Source organism: Vulpes vulpes, chromosome 2 (assembly GCF_048418805.1).
Source record: "Vulpes vulpes isolate BD-2025 chromosome 2, VulVul3, whole genome shotgun sequence".
Classification (NCBI taxonomy): Eukaryota; Metazoa; Chordata; class Mammalia; order Carnivora; family Canidae; genus Vulpes; species Vulpes vulpes.
The window spans coordinates 123,241,338-123,259,953 of NC_132781.1; the positions used below are offsets into that span (position 1 = coordinate 123,241,338).

The window sequence follows — 18,616 nt, forward strand, 5'->3', positions numbered from 1 at the left end:
TAAAGAAAAGCAGGAATTTTATAGTCAGGCAAATCGAAGAAAAACAAATGGTTAATTGCTTTGATCGTCATATTTGGGAAATCTGCATTCGAACCTCAACTCTGCCACTTATGAAATGTGCAAATTAGGGCAAGTTTCTTAAATTCTCAGGGTCTTAGTTTCTTTGTAGGGAATCTAGCAATAGAGCTACTCAGAGTTGTCACAAGTCTCCCATGAGTTGATGGGTGTGCAGAGCTTAGATGGGGGCTGGCACAAAGTAAGACTCTCACAGACTTCCATTGTTGTACCGGACTGCAGTGATGTGGTGCTTTGGATCTGGCTTTAGCATCAGCCATGGTAAAATCAGTAGCATTTATTGAGAGTTGACTGTGCATTATGTACTGCATTAAGAATTTCACTCGATTTATCCAAATCCTTCCTACAACTCTAAGGAGTAGGCAAGTGATTATCCTCACCTCCAAGGGGAGGGAATGGAGACTTGGCGAATGGAAGGAGACTTCCAAGGTGACAGGGTTAATAAATGGTGTAGCTGAGTAGCTGACTGCAGTGCCCATGGCCTTAAGCACAGCATACTGTCCTGAGCTTTCTCCCTTCAGTGCACTTGACTTTCGGGTACTCATGATGCAGCCCATCCTGTGTGCCTCTCACTTCTTGTAAGACATGGTTGTGGAAACGTGTGTGTGTGTGTGTGTATATGTGTTCAGGTGCTGTGCTACTCCTCCAGGCTGAGCTGGCATTAACCCTTGGGTGCTGTGCTTGCTTGCAGGTGAGCCTTCGAGGTGGTCACCCTCCCACTGCGACTGCTGCTGCAAAAATGCCACAGGGGACAAGGAAGGGGAGAGTGGCACATCTTGCAACGACCTCTCCACCTCCAGCTGTGACAGCCAGTCTGAGGCCAGCTCTCCCCAGGAGACGGTCATCTGTGGGCCTGTGACACGCCAGACCAACATCCAGACTCTGGACCGTCCCATCAAGAAGGGCCCTGTGCAGCTGATCCAACAGTCTGAGATGCGACGGAAAAGTGACCTGCTCCGGACTCTGACTTCGGGCTCCAGGGAGTCGAACATGAGCAGCAAAAAAAAAGCTGTTAAGGAAAAGCTCTCAATTGAGGAGGAGCTGGAGAAATGCATCCAGGATTTCCTAAAGATCAAAATCCCAGATCGGTTCCCTGAGAGAAAACATCCTTGGCAATCTGAACTTTTGCGGAAGTATCATCTATAGGGGAGGGCCAGGGTGGGAGAAGGAATGAATCATGTCACCATTTGGAAATAAACCTCCTAACGAAATTCGTATTTGAAAAGGAAAGTAACAACTAACAATACGTTTGTTAGAACACAGTAGCCCATTGATATACTACTGCCTATTTACCTAGTTCACCTTAACATTTGAATCCACAGGGTAGATTTCTTTCCAGATGTGGAATGATAAGAAAATCTCTTTTTGGTTCCTTGTTTGTTTGTTTGTTTGTTAACTGGGTACCATGTGCTGAGTATCGTATGTATAATGAGAGCCAGCTACAGAAGAGTAGCTGAGAGGCTTTGGGAGTCCTTTATCCCAAACTGGGTTTTTCTCTCATCTTCTACCTCCCTCCTTTGAATGAGAATATGGTAGAAAGAGATCTGGCCCAATGGCATATGCTTGGGTTTTTTAATTTTCCTTTTCCCTTTTGTTTATGGGGTAAGGGGGGAAATGGCAGATTTATATGACTTTTCACTGAAATCTATTATGTGCCAGTTTATATCGACGCTGTATGCATGAGTATTTGTGCGACACAAGCACAACGATGTCTGTACATACACACAGTGCACATGTCCCCAGGGCCTGGGCATCCGAAGGGCAACACCCCTGCTCCCAGCAGCAGTCTCTTAGACTACTTTAGACAGATGAGCCTCTGCTCCTTTCTTAAAACCCTTCCGGGATGATTTCCCAGCCTCTATTGGCAACACTTTCCAACATCGGGTAACCCTGGTCATCAACAAGTTGTCTTCCTTATTTTGAAATTAACACCCTCAGGCTCCATTTTACAGTTTTGCTCTTCCTCTGCACTAGGAGAGGGTGAGAAGACCTAGTAAAACATTCTTTGTATTAACGAAACAAACATTCGTATCCACAAAAATTATGACTCAGTGACCCCACGCTCAGCCTTCTCTACCCTGAGCTGAGTTACCTTCCTTCCCTCAATGTTTTCAGAGTCCTTACTGCCCATGTTTTAATGGTGTGGCCTTTTCATGTGATCCATATTCAGTTCTCCACATCCCTGTGTAGTTGAAGAAGTAAGAACAACACACAGTACTTGAATAAGGCTCCAGCTTTCTGTTTGTTTCTTTAAGAGGGAATTGTATTCCACACACCGCCTAATAATTTCTCATGACTTTTTAAAACTACAGCACTGCGTTGTTACTTTCTTGTAGCCAGTTTTGTCTGTGGGGTTCTGGGATTTGGCTGTGCCTATGCTGGGATTTGGCTGTCATTTCCCCAGTGTCTGTGAACAACCCAACTAGATAACTAAAGCTTCAGAATTAAGGTTTTGGCTTTCTAAAGTGTCTTTCTTAAATACATCTTTGACCTGTATAGACACAGCCAAAAAGAAGCTGTTACTAGCCATCTATCCATATGACTGTATTTTATTAATGTACCAACAGCTCTTTCATAGGCTTGTGGTAAATGAAGATTAAAAGACCAGTCTTTATTTTCAGCATTCTTCTTGCATGTCAGTGGGAACTTAAAAAATAATTTGTCAATCATTATCTGTGTGCCAAGCACGCCTAGTTTTTTTATTATTATTATTACTATTGTGTGTGTGTGTATGTGTATATGTATCACAGGTAATAAAGGCAATTGGATGATGTCTGTAGGAGGGAAAAATAACGAACAATTGCTTTCTCTTGAAATATATTGTTGACACACATTTATTATGTCAGAGGTTCTCTCTTGATTCCTATTATCAGTGCCCATTAGTACATGGGTATCTTCCTGAATTTTTGTGATTCTTGCCCTCACATCTGGGCAACAGACTCAGCCAATGTTTTCTTGTCCTGAGGCTCAAATGAAATTTAAAGTTCTACTTAAGTGGAAAAGAAAGTTCATCTGTGGAGTTGAGTTGTCAAGAGAATCATCATTTAGGAATTTAAGTGACTCTTTTATGAATTAATCCATTAGCAGGCATTTGTTCTTAGCTAAGCATAGTTTTGTAAAGCCCTACCAATATGTCTTCATTTCTTTCAGTGTGTCTTAATACTTCATCTTTCTATTAATAGAGGATCCTGCCAAAAAAAAAAAAATCACAAAATTTAATGGTCAAGAAGAAGTTGAATAGAAATTAAACATCTTCAAACTCACTTAAGCCAGATGATGCCTGTGGCTCTGTTGGAGTTTGGCATCATCTCCAACTTCCTTAAGTTTCAGACCTAACTCTAATGGCATTAAGATAGAGCTACACCAGTAAGAACTAGAGAAGGAGGAAGATGTCGATCAACTCACTGCTTCCACTGCCTGCTTTACACAGGAGAGCAAACAATGCAAAGACAATGTTCATGGCATACTTTTCTGTCCCTTGACCTGTCGTGAACTTTTTTTCTGCTTTGGTACTTCTTATGCCTCCTTGTGAGCAAAGCAAGTGGTAGAAAATCTGATTAAAACAATAATAGCATTTTTAATATGGGCCAGCTCTAGACCAACACCCACTCCAGATATTCCAAAGAGCTAAGACAACAGCAAGGTGTTTATTTGTGTGGCTGTTAGTATAAAGATGAATACAGACCTACTCAGTGAAAAGCTCTGAGGAGGCACCAAGTCAATGGAAACCTTCGGTCCTACTTTGAGTAAAGTTATCAAGTGAGGTCTAGGTGGCTTGCCACACTGGGAATGATTTAATGGTAAGTGAGTTATAAGAGTAAATGCTCTAGTGACCCCGATTCACACCTGCTTCCCCAAATTTAAAAGTTTTCAGAACTCTTAGTTCACTTCTGGACAGGACAACGTATGTGGTTCCCTTCTTGAATATTGGTTATGATGAGGGTCATAATTTGCTGATGTGAAGAAACTAAAAGCATCAGATGGACCAAATGAATGAGGAGACATATGTGTAGAATTCTAACTTAGGTTTCCTCCTGCAATCTTGCAATGCTAAACTCCAGTGACCTTGGGGAGGTCATGGTCTACAGGTATGTGGATCTCCTGGAGTCAGGAATATATTTCTCGAGTCCTCCTACCCATTGAGTTTTCCTGTTCAGCAGGAAAGGGGAAGACAGGAAAATAAAACTGTGAGGTCACTGTGGTGGTGTGCTCACCCTCCCCCACCAGGAGAACACTGCACTGAGGTATGGTCATAAACAGCCAAATGAAGTGGCTTCCCCAATACGCAGTGGTGTTATGCTCTGTGATTATAGGCAGTTGTCTTACTGGAAATGCATGTGTGGTAAATTAAAATAAAAGGGGAACAATGCACAAATCATTTGTTCCCTTCGCTCTTTATTCCCCCATAGCTCCATTTACTCCCACCTGATTCACTTTAGGGAGACACATTTATTAAAAGAAAACAAATGGAATTCTTCTTTTTTCAGGTGCTCCTGTTTGATTCAGAGGCACCTTTATTCTAGGGACAGATGTGTGCTCTTCATGGTGGATCTTCTTGTCAACTCTTGGTCCTTCTGGATTATTTTGCTTCTCTGGCCTTTAGATTCCCCTCTGATTGTCCTTTGTCTCTGCCAAGCAAAACATGTTCCACTGAGAGAAAAAAAAAGGCATGTATGGTGTCTTGCAAAATTACTTGACACCAGCTCCCATAATGGGAGCCAAACGTTGATTCTCAGACATTTTCCTTTGTTGTACTTTTAACCTTCCAACTTTGTATTTACCATAGTGATTTAACCCAGAGCACTTGAGTGCTGGTATTTTCTGCCACTAGATATCATGTTGTAAAATGTGACTAACCTTGGTCTTCCTAGATGATCTTTGAGTTAATAAGAGTCTTTCTGTGGACTTTTAGGAAGAGTTCTTTGTCATCCCCACTTGATATAGCAATTTTCATAGGAAAAATGAAGAGAGTTATTTTTTTCCCCTGGTGACTCTGTGGCAGATACATGTTTTTGCCAATTTGCATGCTTATCGGTTTAGCATGGACCATTTCTCTCTTTAATGTCTTGGTATTGTTGGCAACTTGCAATCTTGATGGCCCACTGTTTCAATTTATTTACTTTCTTTTATATTGTCAAAATAACACAATAGAGAAGGAATCAGAATGAGTATTCTGTATTCTGAGTTAAAATGGAGTTAGATGTCACTTGTACAAGAGTGTACAATGATTAATATCTGCAGAGAAATTAGACCAAATGAAACCTGCTGGAATGGGTTTGATTGATATTGCCTTCATCTCTCTGGTTTTAGATGAAATGGTTATTGCTCTCCACCCCTGCTGAAAGAAAAGAGTCTTAAACTTTAATAATCACCATGTTGTGATGCGACCACAGAGCTTATATGTTTGAAATGTCTATATTTCTCATCTTGCAACATACATTAGAATGGAGATTCTTTTCCTAGTGACCCCCACTGCAAACTTTTTAGCAGTGTTTTTCAATACTCAGCATGCACAAAAACCATTTGTAGCACTTGTAAAAATGCAGATCCCTTTATCCTGGTCCCAGAGAGTCAGTCAGAAACATTGAGCAGGGCCAAGGAATCTGCATTTTAGTCCAACATCCTTCATGATTTTGATGAGATGATCTATGGACCTTCTTTTAAGAAATCCTGTTCTTGAGGAGTTGACTGTACAGAGGTCCACATCTTTTCACTTCCTTTCACTTTCCTTCCCCTACAAAGAAGTCAAAACTTGCGTTATTTTTTTTTTAAGAGGAAAGGCCCAAAGAAGAGTATTCCAGGACCAGGGCAGAGTAGATTCCATTACTCCTTTGCCCTTTCATCTGCCTGTCAACCACCTCTCCATTTTGTGTGTATTTGTGTGTTCGATTTTTGTTTTATTTTGTTTTTTTCCCAAACTGAAAGCCTGCATCAACATAGTTTTTACTCTGGATACTCTGGGTAGATGGGAACACATCTCTGAGTGAGCTGTATCCTTATGATACCCATCAAGGAAGAAAAACAAATGAACTTTCCCAGGCGGAGTTGTTCATTCCCATGCCTTGTGCAGCGTGAATCAGAGGAACTGGAGAATGATCCATAATTTAATGGTGGTGTGTATGGCCCCAAAGGTGGTTCCACTAACTGCATGTACAAACACCACCAAAATGAATATGGAATGATTAGTGAATTTACTGCATTTCACCTATAAAATCCTGAGTCATTGGATTGCTAAATTTGTCCAATCTGACTCATGCAGGATTATGAAACTCTCAAATAGTTGAAGATCCTGAACTCCAATATTAACTAAAAACTGCAAGCAAAACCCATGAGGGAAAATAAATAGAAAGAAAGGGTGAATTCAAAATAGTGGCCATATTTCATACATAGTGACAAGAAGGAGATGAAGTTCTACATGTTTCCACTCACTGACCAGAAAGGAAGGCCATATTGTGATTATTCAGATAGAAACAATTTTGGAGAGTTTCAATGATCCAGTTGGTTCTACCCCTATAATAGAGTAACTGGACAGGTTAATCAAATTCCCATATGGTAAGAGAAATGGAGAATGAGTGGCTTAAATACATGCTTGTGGTGATCCTTGGTGAATATTTAAGTAAAGACAACTGTCACAGGAAAATGAAGAATGGCTAATGAAACTAATAAACTTGAATTGCTAATTAAGAGTATTTGGCCAGGATTTTTTTTAATGTTAAATTTGATTTAGCTTGCTTCGCCCCCCACCACTTCCCAAGTGAGATCCCTTTATTGTCCCAACTTCCTAACCTTTAAAAAATGTTCCTCCTGTTTGTGAACAAACTGTGTTTATTGGGTAAAGAATTTTTAGTTCCTAGACTGTCATCCTTGCTTTATTTAGGGAATTTACTTTGAAAAAGCTAAAGAAAAATGTGCCCTGGCCCTGCAACTCTCAAGGGGTTTGTTCTGGGCCAAGGGGTGGTGATTTTCCTGTTAATCAGGCTTCTAAAAGCATTTATATGCCAACTGGAAGATTTAGTCTCTCCTTTTTCCAGAAACCTCTTCCATCTTGTCACTTTATTCTTAGAATTGACCTTTAGTTAATTTAACTGCATTTGCACGATAAAAATCAACATTGCTTTCAGACCCTGCTGCTGCTGGTTGGCTTCATCCATCACAAATGGACGTAGGATTGATGCACAAGAAAGTAGTGGAGAAGAGTTGCTTTATACTTGCGCCTCTTGTGTGAAGGTGTGTGAATGTGTACATACACACTTGTGCAATTTTTAGATCGATGTTGCATCAGTCGCCAATGTCCATGGTAACCCTATCTCAATGTGTGGAAAAAGTCTTTGGTTACAAAGCTTCACAGCTTTTAAATTCAGCACAATAGCTTGTCTTTACTATGGGTGTCAACGCTTGACAAGGTTGAATAAAGCTGGTCTCCTCGTGTGAGATTCAAGCATTACAGATTTCTGAGCAAAAAATCAAACTCATTTTTATTTATATAGTCACTAGTGGCAGTGGCATTTACTCAAAAAAAATTGAAAAGGAAAGAAAAGAAAAAGAATGCATGAAAGCTTAAATATACATAGAATTCACAGTGATCACTAACAGTTTTTCTCAGCTGCAGCCCGTGGTCAGTGGTTTATTCTTGTATGTGAGAGACAGAACCAATTTCAGGAAACGCTCATCTCTGACTTGTGTGGGTTATGTGTACTTAGGGCAGTGGCTCTCACCCAGGAATGATTTTTGTGCCCCAGGGGGACTTTTGGCAATATTTGGAGACATGTTTGATTGTCCTGACTTCTGAGGTGCTAACTGGCATCCAATGGGTAAAGATCAGAGATGTTGCTAAACATCCCAGAATGCAGAAGACCCCTCACAACAAATAATTATACATCCTGAAATGTCAATAGCGCTGAGGTTGGGTTGGCTCTAATTTTCCTTTTTTTTACCATGTAGAGAAAGACATCTGGGGCAGAGCTAGAAGGAAATAGCACAATAGTAATTAGTAGCATCTTAGATGAGTACAGAGTTTATTTGGGATTATATACAGTTGTCCTTTATACAGATGTGGATGCTGAGATTTAGAGAGAAATGGGTCCCATTTTCCATGGTTTCAGTAGTGATGGGGAAGGTGTGTGATCTGAGTTTCAGTCTTCTATGGCAGTCGCTTTCTGCCTCAGAAAAACAATACCTTTGATGAAGTCATCAACCGTGTAACAACTACATGTGTTTGGTGGAAAGTGCTTTGGGAGCATTTTCCATTCATGTAACACAATTAGGGATGCTTTTCAAGCTGAGCAACAGGTGCTCTTAGAAATAAAACAGAAGAAGGGAAAAAAAGTGCTGAGAACAGGCCAAGAATTTTGTCATCTTGAACCGCTCACTGTGTACTTTGTTTCTTAAGGTTGAAACTCCCCTCACTAAAGAGGACACTTAGATCTTGGAAAATATTATTGTCAGACTCACACAGGTGGTCCCAATGCCCTTGTTTTCAAAGATGTGATGAGTCTAAGCATAAACTCTGACTACTGAGCCTTATTATATCATTTGTATATACTGACTTCATTAGGACACAGAACATGTGGGTGTCTTATATATTTGACATTTTTCTTTTAACATCATACTGATACTCCAGTGATGGAATCAAGGTCAGAACATTCTATCCTCATTTCATACAAGGGAAACTGGGACCCAGAGACTTAAAGTCATTCATTCATTTGTTCATGCATGTATTTGATGGGTATTTGTTGAGTGCCTACCATGTACAGGCCACTGTCATGAGCATTATAATCTACTAGGGAATCAAATTTGTGATACAGAACTTGAATTCAGATTATCCAAATTCTAGACTAACATTATTTTTCTATGTAATTCTGATCCACGTTCTAGATTTCTAATTTAATTATTAAGTTATAAATAATGTATATTAAGGAGTGTGTGCACTTAAGAAATATGTGCCAGGAACTGTAATAAATGATTCACATGCCTCATCTCATTTAATCCTATAACAACCCAATGAAGTAAGCCTTGTTACTGTCCTCTTTTTACAGAGGTCAGTGTAACTAGACAGGGGCAGAGCCAGATTTTCATGTTGGTTTATTGGACTCCAAGTCTGATGGCTTAACCACCTCATTATATAATGTCTTGTCTCTGTTCTCTGGATTTCACCTGTTTCTGGTTTCTTCTATTCTAACCAAAAGATAGCCAGGAAGAATCCAGCCTGACACACTTCCAGAAAGTCATTAGCTAGTTTTAATTATAAATTCCATTATACACACATTTCCCTAGGAGATAAAGGAAAGGCACACTTGGAGGCATACTTTTGCCTACCGTAGACTGCACTTTATGACACCAGCCCTATCAAAGGGTTAGTTACAGAACAAATGCCATGTGAATACTGTACCTTTGTGTACACCTAAAGGGTGTGTTCACATCCAAAGTAGCAAGATAGATTCCATGTTAGGACAATGGCACCTACACCTGCTTGCTGTGCTGTTTATAGGTTACCAGGGCAGAGTTCATGAGAGATTAAATAGGTGTCTGTGCACGCATGTGTGTATACATGCATGTATGTACTATTTTCACCTTTGGGCCTTTTAAACAAAATCAGTTTTTGTTCAAGAAAGGTCAGAAATCCAGCCATGGTTTCCTGCCCCCCAGCATACTATCATCACTATTCCAAGTTGAAAAAGGAGAAGCAACAACAGAAAAGAGACTGCATTGAGATGTGTGTGTGTGTGTGTGTGTGTGTGTGTGTGTGTGTGAAGAATGTATGCCCATGTACATTGTGTATGTGTGTTTATATATAAATTTTATGTATATATGTATATATGTGTGTACATGTATCTAAATGTATATATATATCTATATCTATACATATGTATACACACATAAGCATATCTCATAGTTTGAAACTCGGATTTTGAGTTTAAGGGATTATTATTATTATTTATAATGGGTTTCATAGATAGTTTAATATAGTTCTGTTTTCCAAAATTCTCTCCCACTATGAGTGTATATATTTACGGTACAGAAAATATGATTAGAATACTTTGGTTTAACATCTATAGATACAAAATCAAACAAAAGTGCATTTAAAGAAAGCCAAACTTGTAAACACTGGCTTTCTTATTTCAACCATTTGTTAAAATTTCAAAGTATGTGTTTTCAAACATCATCATTTAAAAAAAATTAAAGAAAGAAAAAACCCCAAAGAACAAAAAACAAAACAAAAAACGCACCAAGTGAATATGACAATGTTTAAGAAGAAAAGAATAAGAAAATATAAGTCTGTGAAAGCACATATTCTGTGGTTATTACGCTAATGGTAGTTCACCTACTGTTGTTTGATTTATTCTTAACTACTGATTTCACTTCATCTTTAATGGGGTGGCTCCTGTGGCCATAAACACTTTGTAGGTGGAGCTAATTATCTGTTTAATTATTTTAAAGCTATAGTAAAAAATGTATAATATGCACACTGTAAATATATACTAAAGCTTAAGGGCACGTTGTAATAAAAACCAAACACTTTCTAGGCTCCTGCAAATAACCCTGTAAGCCTGTTCATACAGACACCAAAATAGCTGCCCAAAGAAGGAACAACCTGCAGTTAAATGAAAGACAATGTTGCTTATGTTTTGGCATCCTATAGACATAATGGCCAAGTGACTAAAATTGGGGTTCTCTGAAGAATATGGTAAGTTATACTTTCATTCATAACCATGTGCTTTCCATACTTTGGAGAATGTGAAACTTGTTTTTAGTCAACCTATGCAAACAGAGCTTCCCTGGTGCTCCTTGGGATCAGTTTGTATGCACACAAATCCACACCCTCAGAAGCAGTCTGACTCCAAGCCCTGTCCCTGGGGTTCAGATTCCTTCTCCCAGAACCTTCTCCCAGGAACCTATCCGGTTTGCTCATACAATCAGAAGTGTTTGCAAAAATAATTGAGTATGGTCATTTATTTTTTCCGTAGGGTCCTTGCAAATGTGGTCTTAAAAGCATATGAAAGAAAATAAATTTTATAGTGAGTAGATGCTCTAATTAGGTTGAGGAACACTGAAGAAGGATTGGTTGTTTTTCCCAAAAATTTTGGAGCAGACAGGGGAAATTTTATTTACCTCATCCCTGGCTCCAAGTTCCCGTCACTTTCTCTCATTTATTTATTTTTAATTCCAAAGGAGAATGTTGAATCCAAAGTTTGCTTAAAATTCTGGTTAATGTATAAAAGGACAGACTAGTGTGTTTTTGTAAATCATGAAGGGTGGAGAAATGGGGGTGCTAAAACTCCTGATTACCCTGTTTCTGATCCAAGGAAATGGATTCATGAATTCCTGGAGTGGTATCCTTCTTAAAACATAGGAGCACATACCTAGGGACTTGCATTTCAGAGAGTCTGGTTGAAAGCTCTTAATGGGATCTGCGGTAAATGGGTCACCATTTAGAATAGTGATGGAGTCTAGCTCGCTTCCCTTAGAAGACCTTACTCTGTAAAATCAAGAATCTTTGTGTTGGCTGAAGGAATTGAACTCATGATCTCATTTGAATTCCTGTTCCTCTCATCTTTCAGAACCAGCAGAGCACTGGGTTGAAACTAACAAAATAATTTGTCAAAATTATATGAACATGTTTAAATATTATCAGCACTACCCTCGACATTTATAAAAATAAAGACCCGATTCATGAGGTTACCTGGAGATCCCCAAACACAGTTTGCCAGGGATTATCAAGCTCCTCTTTTATCCGTTGCTGATGCTTTGAATGTGCTGGTCAACACAGAGGAGTCTGAATTTTGCTGGTACTAACATCAAGTGGTGATCTACTGGGGCCTTGTTCATGTTCCTTTCTCCTGACCTCATTCAAGTGCTTGATGACTTGGGTCAGTTTGTTGCACACTGATGTATACCAAGTGACACCCACTGAAATTACCTCTTCTCCTTTCCAATACAGTTCGCTTGTACATAAGTGTAATGTCAAATTGTTTACAGGTTCTTTTTGTGTATAATTGTGATAGCAGATTTAGCTCAAACTTTAAAGGAATCTGTTTACTGAATGGTGTTAAAATGGATGTGCTTATTACAGTATAAACATCATTAATTATGGACTCACACGAATGCATGTCTACATGTCGTCAATTTCCAGCAGCTCGGTTAATCCAGCAAAAAGTCTGCGGTCTGTGAATAGCAAATATACATAAACTACTGTGATTCTAATAACTCAGTAACTGTTTTTACCTTGGTATGTAACACTGTAGATTTTAGCCTGCTGTATTATTTTCTTACCTATTTGTTTGGAGGAGACAGACATAAAAGATAGTATACTAATTGTCCCAATGGAATTGCACACCATTTTGGCGACCATTGGTCCACCTAGAAGGCAACTGCCTATTGATGGAACAATGGCCCTAGGCAACATATAAATATATACATACATATCTATGTATGCAATATCTAAATGCTAATTACTACCATCTATTTTCACTGCCAATGGAAACTACTATTTTCTTTGGAATCATTGATGATATAAAAAATTAATTTGCTATTATCTGCTTTCATATTCTGTTTAGTTCATCTAGTATGGTAAATGATACAGGTGCAGTATCAGTATTGTAAAATTGTGTGGTGAAGACTACAAAAAGTCATACTGTGGATATATTTTAAAAGGCAGACCAGAAACTATATTTCAGATTCTTGTGTGAATATAATTACAGAAATAGCAACTATTTTTTATGTGTTTCCATAAATGACTCCATTTCATATACATTGTAACTTAGCACCAATCATAATAAATCATTTGGTAACATTTAGTTGTTATATATATGTCTATTTTCAGTAGACATAAGAGACTGATGATTCAACATCATTTCATGTTAACTCAAGAATTTTAGATGGAAGGTAATCACCATTGCAATTAGTCTATTTCTGGTTTGTTGTGGCAGCTTGCTGGATTGGAGTACAAGAAAGGAGACAGTGACTAGTTATTTAAAATTCTTAGAATGAGATTTCAACCAGTGGAGACCTTGCCTCTTCTCTTACTGGGTGGCTTCCCATTATTTATCAAGCCTCTTTAACCTCAGTTTCCTTACCAGTATATAGGGAACAAAAGTAATAGATACTTCCTAAGGCTAGTGTGAGAATTAAATCAGATAATACAAGTAAGGCCTTTAACACAGTCTCTAGTACGTTACATACCTACTTAATAATCCCTATCCCATTCTTATTCCTATTATCCAAAATGCATATTTTAAAGAGGAGTTTGCCTTCAACACTCTGAATATCTGTATATATTTCTTCTTTATTCCTCTTCAGCCTTTTATGGTTTTGCCTATAGAGCTAAGTATTCAGTATGCTTTTTAATCAAAAGGGAAAATTATACAGAGGGAAAAAAAGAGAATTCTACAACTTGGAGGGGCTTTAGAAATGATTTTGCCTTTTGCTGTTAGGAAGGGTATTCACCAGAACACTTGTCCCATGATATGTGCTGAAAAAAGGAAGGGAATTGGATGATGTAGAGTTTGGGGAATATAACTTTCTACACACCCCACTTAGTAATTTTAAAATATTCATCATCATATTTAAAGCCCTGGGAGTTATGTAGTAAAGGAACTTTCAAATGTTATTTAACCCAGAATCTTCCAAATTTCTCTCACCAAGGATGCTACTATTACTGCCTGGAGCAGTATGGCTTCTGTCTTTAGTTAGCTTTCTCTCAGGAAAGAAATTCAGTCAAGAGACTAGAAAGTGAGCAAGCAGGGTTTACAGAGTACACTCACAAGATGGGGGAGCGGTGAGTGGGCAGCTTGAGAGTCAATGCCCCAACAGAAAACATCCGAGGGTTTTAGTTGTTACCTGGGAAGTGGAATATTCATTACTTGGGGCAGGAAGCAGCTTTTCACACCCTTCTTCCTAATTTGATCAGGGGTTTCCTGTCATGGCTTGGGCCATCTTGGTCTGTGTGGTTTGATCCAGCTCCTTATGAAGTGCTGCCAGGACAGGCCTTTGTTTGACCTTCCCGATAGCTAGCCTTGGGGGAAGCCTCCTTCTTGTGGTGGTGTGTCTGTGTGAAGTTCTTTTGTCTTGTTACCTAGCATCCCTTAAGAAAGCCCACCCAGAGGGGGTGGGCCAAACTACAATGCTGCTGTAGCTTCTGTGGCTTCTGTATTGGAATTCCCTTGGCCACCTGGACAGGGTATGCCCAACACCTGCCCCCCTCCTCCCCTTTCCTGTGGGACCCAGGCCTCACACAACTATCTAACTGCCTCCCACACTTTGACTTTTGAGGTACACAGTTTGGGAAATGCTAATTTAGCCCATGTCCTCTTTGTATGGCAGGGAAATCTGCACCCCAGAGAGGGGAAGGAATGTGATGGAGGCGGGGTGGTCATGGGTCTAGAACCCCATCTATGGCCTCAAGCTGGGACATTCCTCCTAAACCACTCTCATGAGGTAACTTACAAAAGCAATGGAGTTACTCTGAAAAACTTCTAAATTCACAGCATCCATCCTGCACAGACCCAAAGTAAAGAGTCACATGAGGTACCAAAAGTGAAGCAGCAGAAAGATGAGATTTCAGTGTCCAGGAATCTTTCCTTAGACTCAGTCACCTGCCAGATGGCTTGTGGCAGGTCCAGGGTTTGCCTGGACGGCCCATACTACCGTTGTAGATCATTGTTGCTACAACACAGACGTCCCTTAACGCAGCAGAGGGCTAAGAGCTTAGATAGACCAAAGTAGTGCAGGAGTTTGGAGGGGATTTTCCCATGAATTCTCTCTCTCTCTCTCTCTCTCTCTCTTAAAAAAATTTTTTTATTATTTTAGTAAACTCTACCCACAACATGGGCTTTGAACTCAAAACCCCGACATTAAGAGTCACATACTCTACTGACTGAGACAGCTCAGCACCACCCACCCCCCTGCACACAAATTATTATATAAGATGTTGTGAACTTCCCTCCAAAAAACTTAAGAATGCCCCTGTATTGAGAAATTGTAAAGTCAAAGACCCATCACTACTCCAGAAATTGCTTAAGTAGAGCCAAAAACTTCATTAAATGAACACTGCAGGGAAGACTTTGCTTCCACTGTTCCAGAATACTATCAACAAGTGAAGGATCAATGTCAAGAGGAAAAATTGGCCGCAGGCTAACAGGTTACAGCTTTAAAGAACGAGAAACAGCAAGGAATTTATTTGTCACCATCGTTCTGCTAGTACAGCAGCTCGGTTCTCCGCGAATCAAGGGTCTGGAGAACACTCCCTGGAAACACTATGATGTGGTTAGTGAGGACGTGAGGCTGCTCTCTCTACTTTTCTGGGAATCTGTGTAGAAAAGAGGGAATGTGAGACCCAGCCAGGAATGTGCTGAGAATGAATCAAGACCCCCCTAGAGCTCTCTGGAAAGACTTGGGTGAAATATTTCTTCGTATGTATTAGCCCTGAAGTTATAAAGAGCCAGCGGTTACATACGGCCACTGTCAAAAAACTCATCCTTCTGACAAATTGAGTTGAACAGGACTTGATCAGAAGGATCACAGCTTTTGGAATGAGGGCACTAAAATAGGGAAAAAATGCCACCTTCTCAGACAATACGTCTCCTCCCCTCCAATTTCAACCTAAAAGCAATGTTCCTTCCCATGGGAGGAGCACAACATGGAAGCCCTGTCGATCTCAGCCCTAATGGCAGCTGTCACAGAGACAAGTCACCAAAGGGGTTTTTATCCCGGGAGGGGGTGGGTACGCCGTCCGCTTTTCGTCAGTGACTCACCTTGCAGGCCTTAAAAATAGCAACGTGTCAGCAGCAACGGCCTAGGAGGCCAGGTTTTCCAAATGCCCTGAATCCCAGAGACCTCCAGATTCACCCCCATGGAGCTCTTGCTGAGTCTCAGCAACCATATCATCAATGCACCAGAAAGGAAGTCTGGGCTCTCAGTCTTTGGCTTCTTACTCCCCTTCTAGTTCACCGCATCCCCTATCTTTAGAGTAACAAGAAACAAAATATCCCATGTAACCTGAAGACAGCAAGTACACTGAGGGGAGTTTGCTGTTTCTCTGGTAAGAACTGGGTCTGGGCTGAGTGCTACACAGGCCTACACAATCCCACAATTAAATCTGGTGTCTCCAAGATATCAAGTGACCAAGCTTCATGTGCCTTCTGACACACACAAAAAGCTTTTTTTCTGTTTTTCCACCCTCTTGGCTTCTCCGCTTCTGCATCTCTGCATTTGTTTCTTCTTGTTCTGTTTGCTTTCCAGATGTCTGATGTACAGAGTAAACATGTTCACTAAATCTGACAGCCCCACCCCCACGGCCACACTTTTCTCTAGGTCTTAGTTTATTTCCTCAGCTGACCTGTGAAAGAGGGCTTTGGAGGGGGGCCTGGGTGACTCAGTCGGTTAGAGATCCACTCTAGATTTCAGCACCGGTCAAGATCTCAGAGTCCGAGATCAGCCCTGTCAGGCTCCACTCGGCCCTTTGGCTGGCGTCTGCTTGAGATTATCTCTCTCTGCTCCCCCCCAACTTTGCACGCACCGCCACGCCCCTGCACTCATGTGTGTGCATGCACAAGTGTGTGCTCTCTTTCAGAAAGAAGGGAAGGAAGGGAAAGAAAGGAAGGAAAGGAAGGGAAGGAAGAAAAGGAAGGAAAGGAAGGAAGGAGGGAGGACTTTGTACGAGGTGCGTCTACGCACCATGTTGCCATCCATCCCTCCTCTCTACTGATTTTAACTGGGGCCCTGGCTGGTCTCTGAACCTGAGGGTCGGAGTGGAGGGGCCGGACAGGAGGCTTTGGCCACTCCCATAAATTAACCACTTCAGATTGTCTTTGAGAAGAAACAGCTGGTCTCCCTATGAGAGAACAAAGGACAAGAGGTAAGGTGGAGGCAGGTGGATCCTTTCAGATCGTGTTGTTCTAAAGTTGTTGTGAGTGGGTGGGCTGTCCTCACTCTTCCCTCTGACAGTGGGCCTTTCGGGGGTGATGTCAGCACAAGCCCTTTCACTGCCGATTTCCAGGCATACCCAGGTTTAATGACTCATCTCCTGTGTGACCCAGAGCTGTGGATTCCATCTCAATAAGTCCAGTGTGAATTTCCATTTTTGCCCTTGACATGGAGAGATGGGGAAGGATGGGCAATGGTAGACCCATCATCAACTAACGGGTATTGGAGATGGGAGTGCCACAGTTAGCAGCAAATTGTTCTTTTTCCCCCTTGCCCCTGGGAGAGGGTATTATACCTCAGTACCTGGAAATTAACTGGCAGATCTTTGTTTTCAATAAGGAGATGGACACTGGCCTCTCTCTGGCACCTACATTAAGACATATGAGAGGGTAGGAGGAGGGAAAGAGACAAAATAACACTCAGGTCTATGTACCAGAGGCATGAGAGTTTTCCTGCCGGAGTAAATGAATAGCATGGTAGTTATCTCGGTCTGCTCTTTAGGGAGCTGCTACCGTAGGTCCCTTTTTTCTTTTCTCTTTTCTTTTCTTTTTTTAAGGTCTTATTTATTTATTCATAGAGACACAGAGAGAGAAACAGAGACACAGGCAGAGAGAGAAGCAGGCTCCTCGCAGGGAGGCTGATGTGGGACTCGATCCCAGGACCCTGTGATCACGACCTGAGCCAAAGGCAGACACTCAACTGCTGAGCCATCCAGGCGTCCCTGAAGGTCCCTTTTCAAAGCCCAGTTTCTATGACCACAATCGGATTCAGTCTGACTTCACCTTTAGGCTTGCAGTGAGTGTGCTGATTCACCCAAACTTTCCCAAATCAGAAGCAAACAGGATTTGGAAAGGTTTGCACCATTTCCTCCTTCTATCCATGTGTTAACTTCACATGGGTCTGCTAGCTGTCGAGTTCCTCACATTGATATTTATGAGTCTGTGAGGAGATGCTGGAAATTGAACAGAATCAAAGTCCACGAGACAACATAGGAACATGTTCAGTGCCATTGTTTCCCATATTTTGTAGCACTCTTTTGCTAATAAATGTCAACCAAAGACAAAAACACCCAAGGGATATCTTCTTACTGAGTTGGGGGAAAATTGATTATTTTCTGGCTTATGACATGCAGGCAGTGTAGGTTCCATCTTCTTCATCCCAAACAAAAGAGGCCTCTGAAACACACAAGACCCACACCCAAGGAGACCCAGAGGCATTCCTACACTGTCGGGGCTGCACGGGAGGAAGCCAACACAGTGAGTGTTGAGCTCTGAGGGTATTTCTTTAAAAACCATGGAACATAGAACAAATGACAAGAGGTCAACAATCATACTTCCTGCAGGTACGAGACCTTGGGATGTTTCTCACAAATCCAACTTTGTTGACCTAACCTCGTTAACTTGTCTTTCCCCCAGATCTTTTCCTCCCCCTGACACTATTGCTGTCTCTGCTCTGAAATTCTCAGAGTAACTTAGAAAAAAAGACAGAAAACAGGCAGCAAGGAGTTGGAATGAGATAGTCTGGGAGGAGGAAGGGAAGAAGAGGTCAGGAGGCTTGCTTCCCTGTCTGCCTGGAGCAGACACAGCATTGGTGGCACCTAGGGCCACATGAGAGCTGTAGG

General features: G+C 40.9%; 1 protein-coding gene across 3 annotated transcripts in view; it reads left to right on the plus strand.

Moving 5' to 3' along the window:
* KCTD16 (potassium channel tetramerization domain containing 16) overlaps positions 1 to 12,865 on the plus strand; it is a 256,094-nt gene extending 243,229 nt beyond the window's left edge. For all 3 annotated transcript variants that reach the window (XM_072749894.1, XM_026018410.2, XM_072749896.1), the window contains exon 3: positions 767 to 12,865. In XM_072749894.1, coding sequence (XP_072605995.1) covers positions 767 to 1,221 — 455 coding nt within the window. In that variant the 3' untranslated portion in view covers positions 1,222 to 12,865. The remainder of the gene's footprint in view (positions 1 to 766) is intronic.
* The last annotated feature ends 5,751 nt before the right edge of the window (positions 12,866 to 18,616 follow it).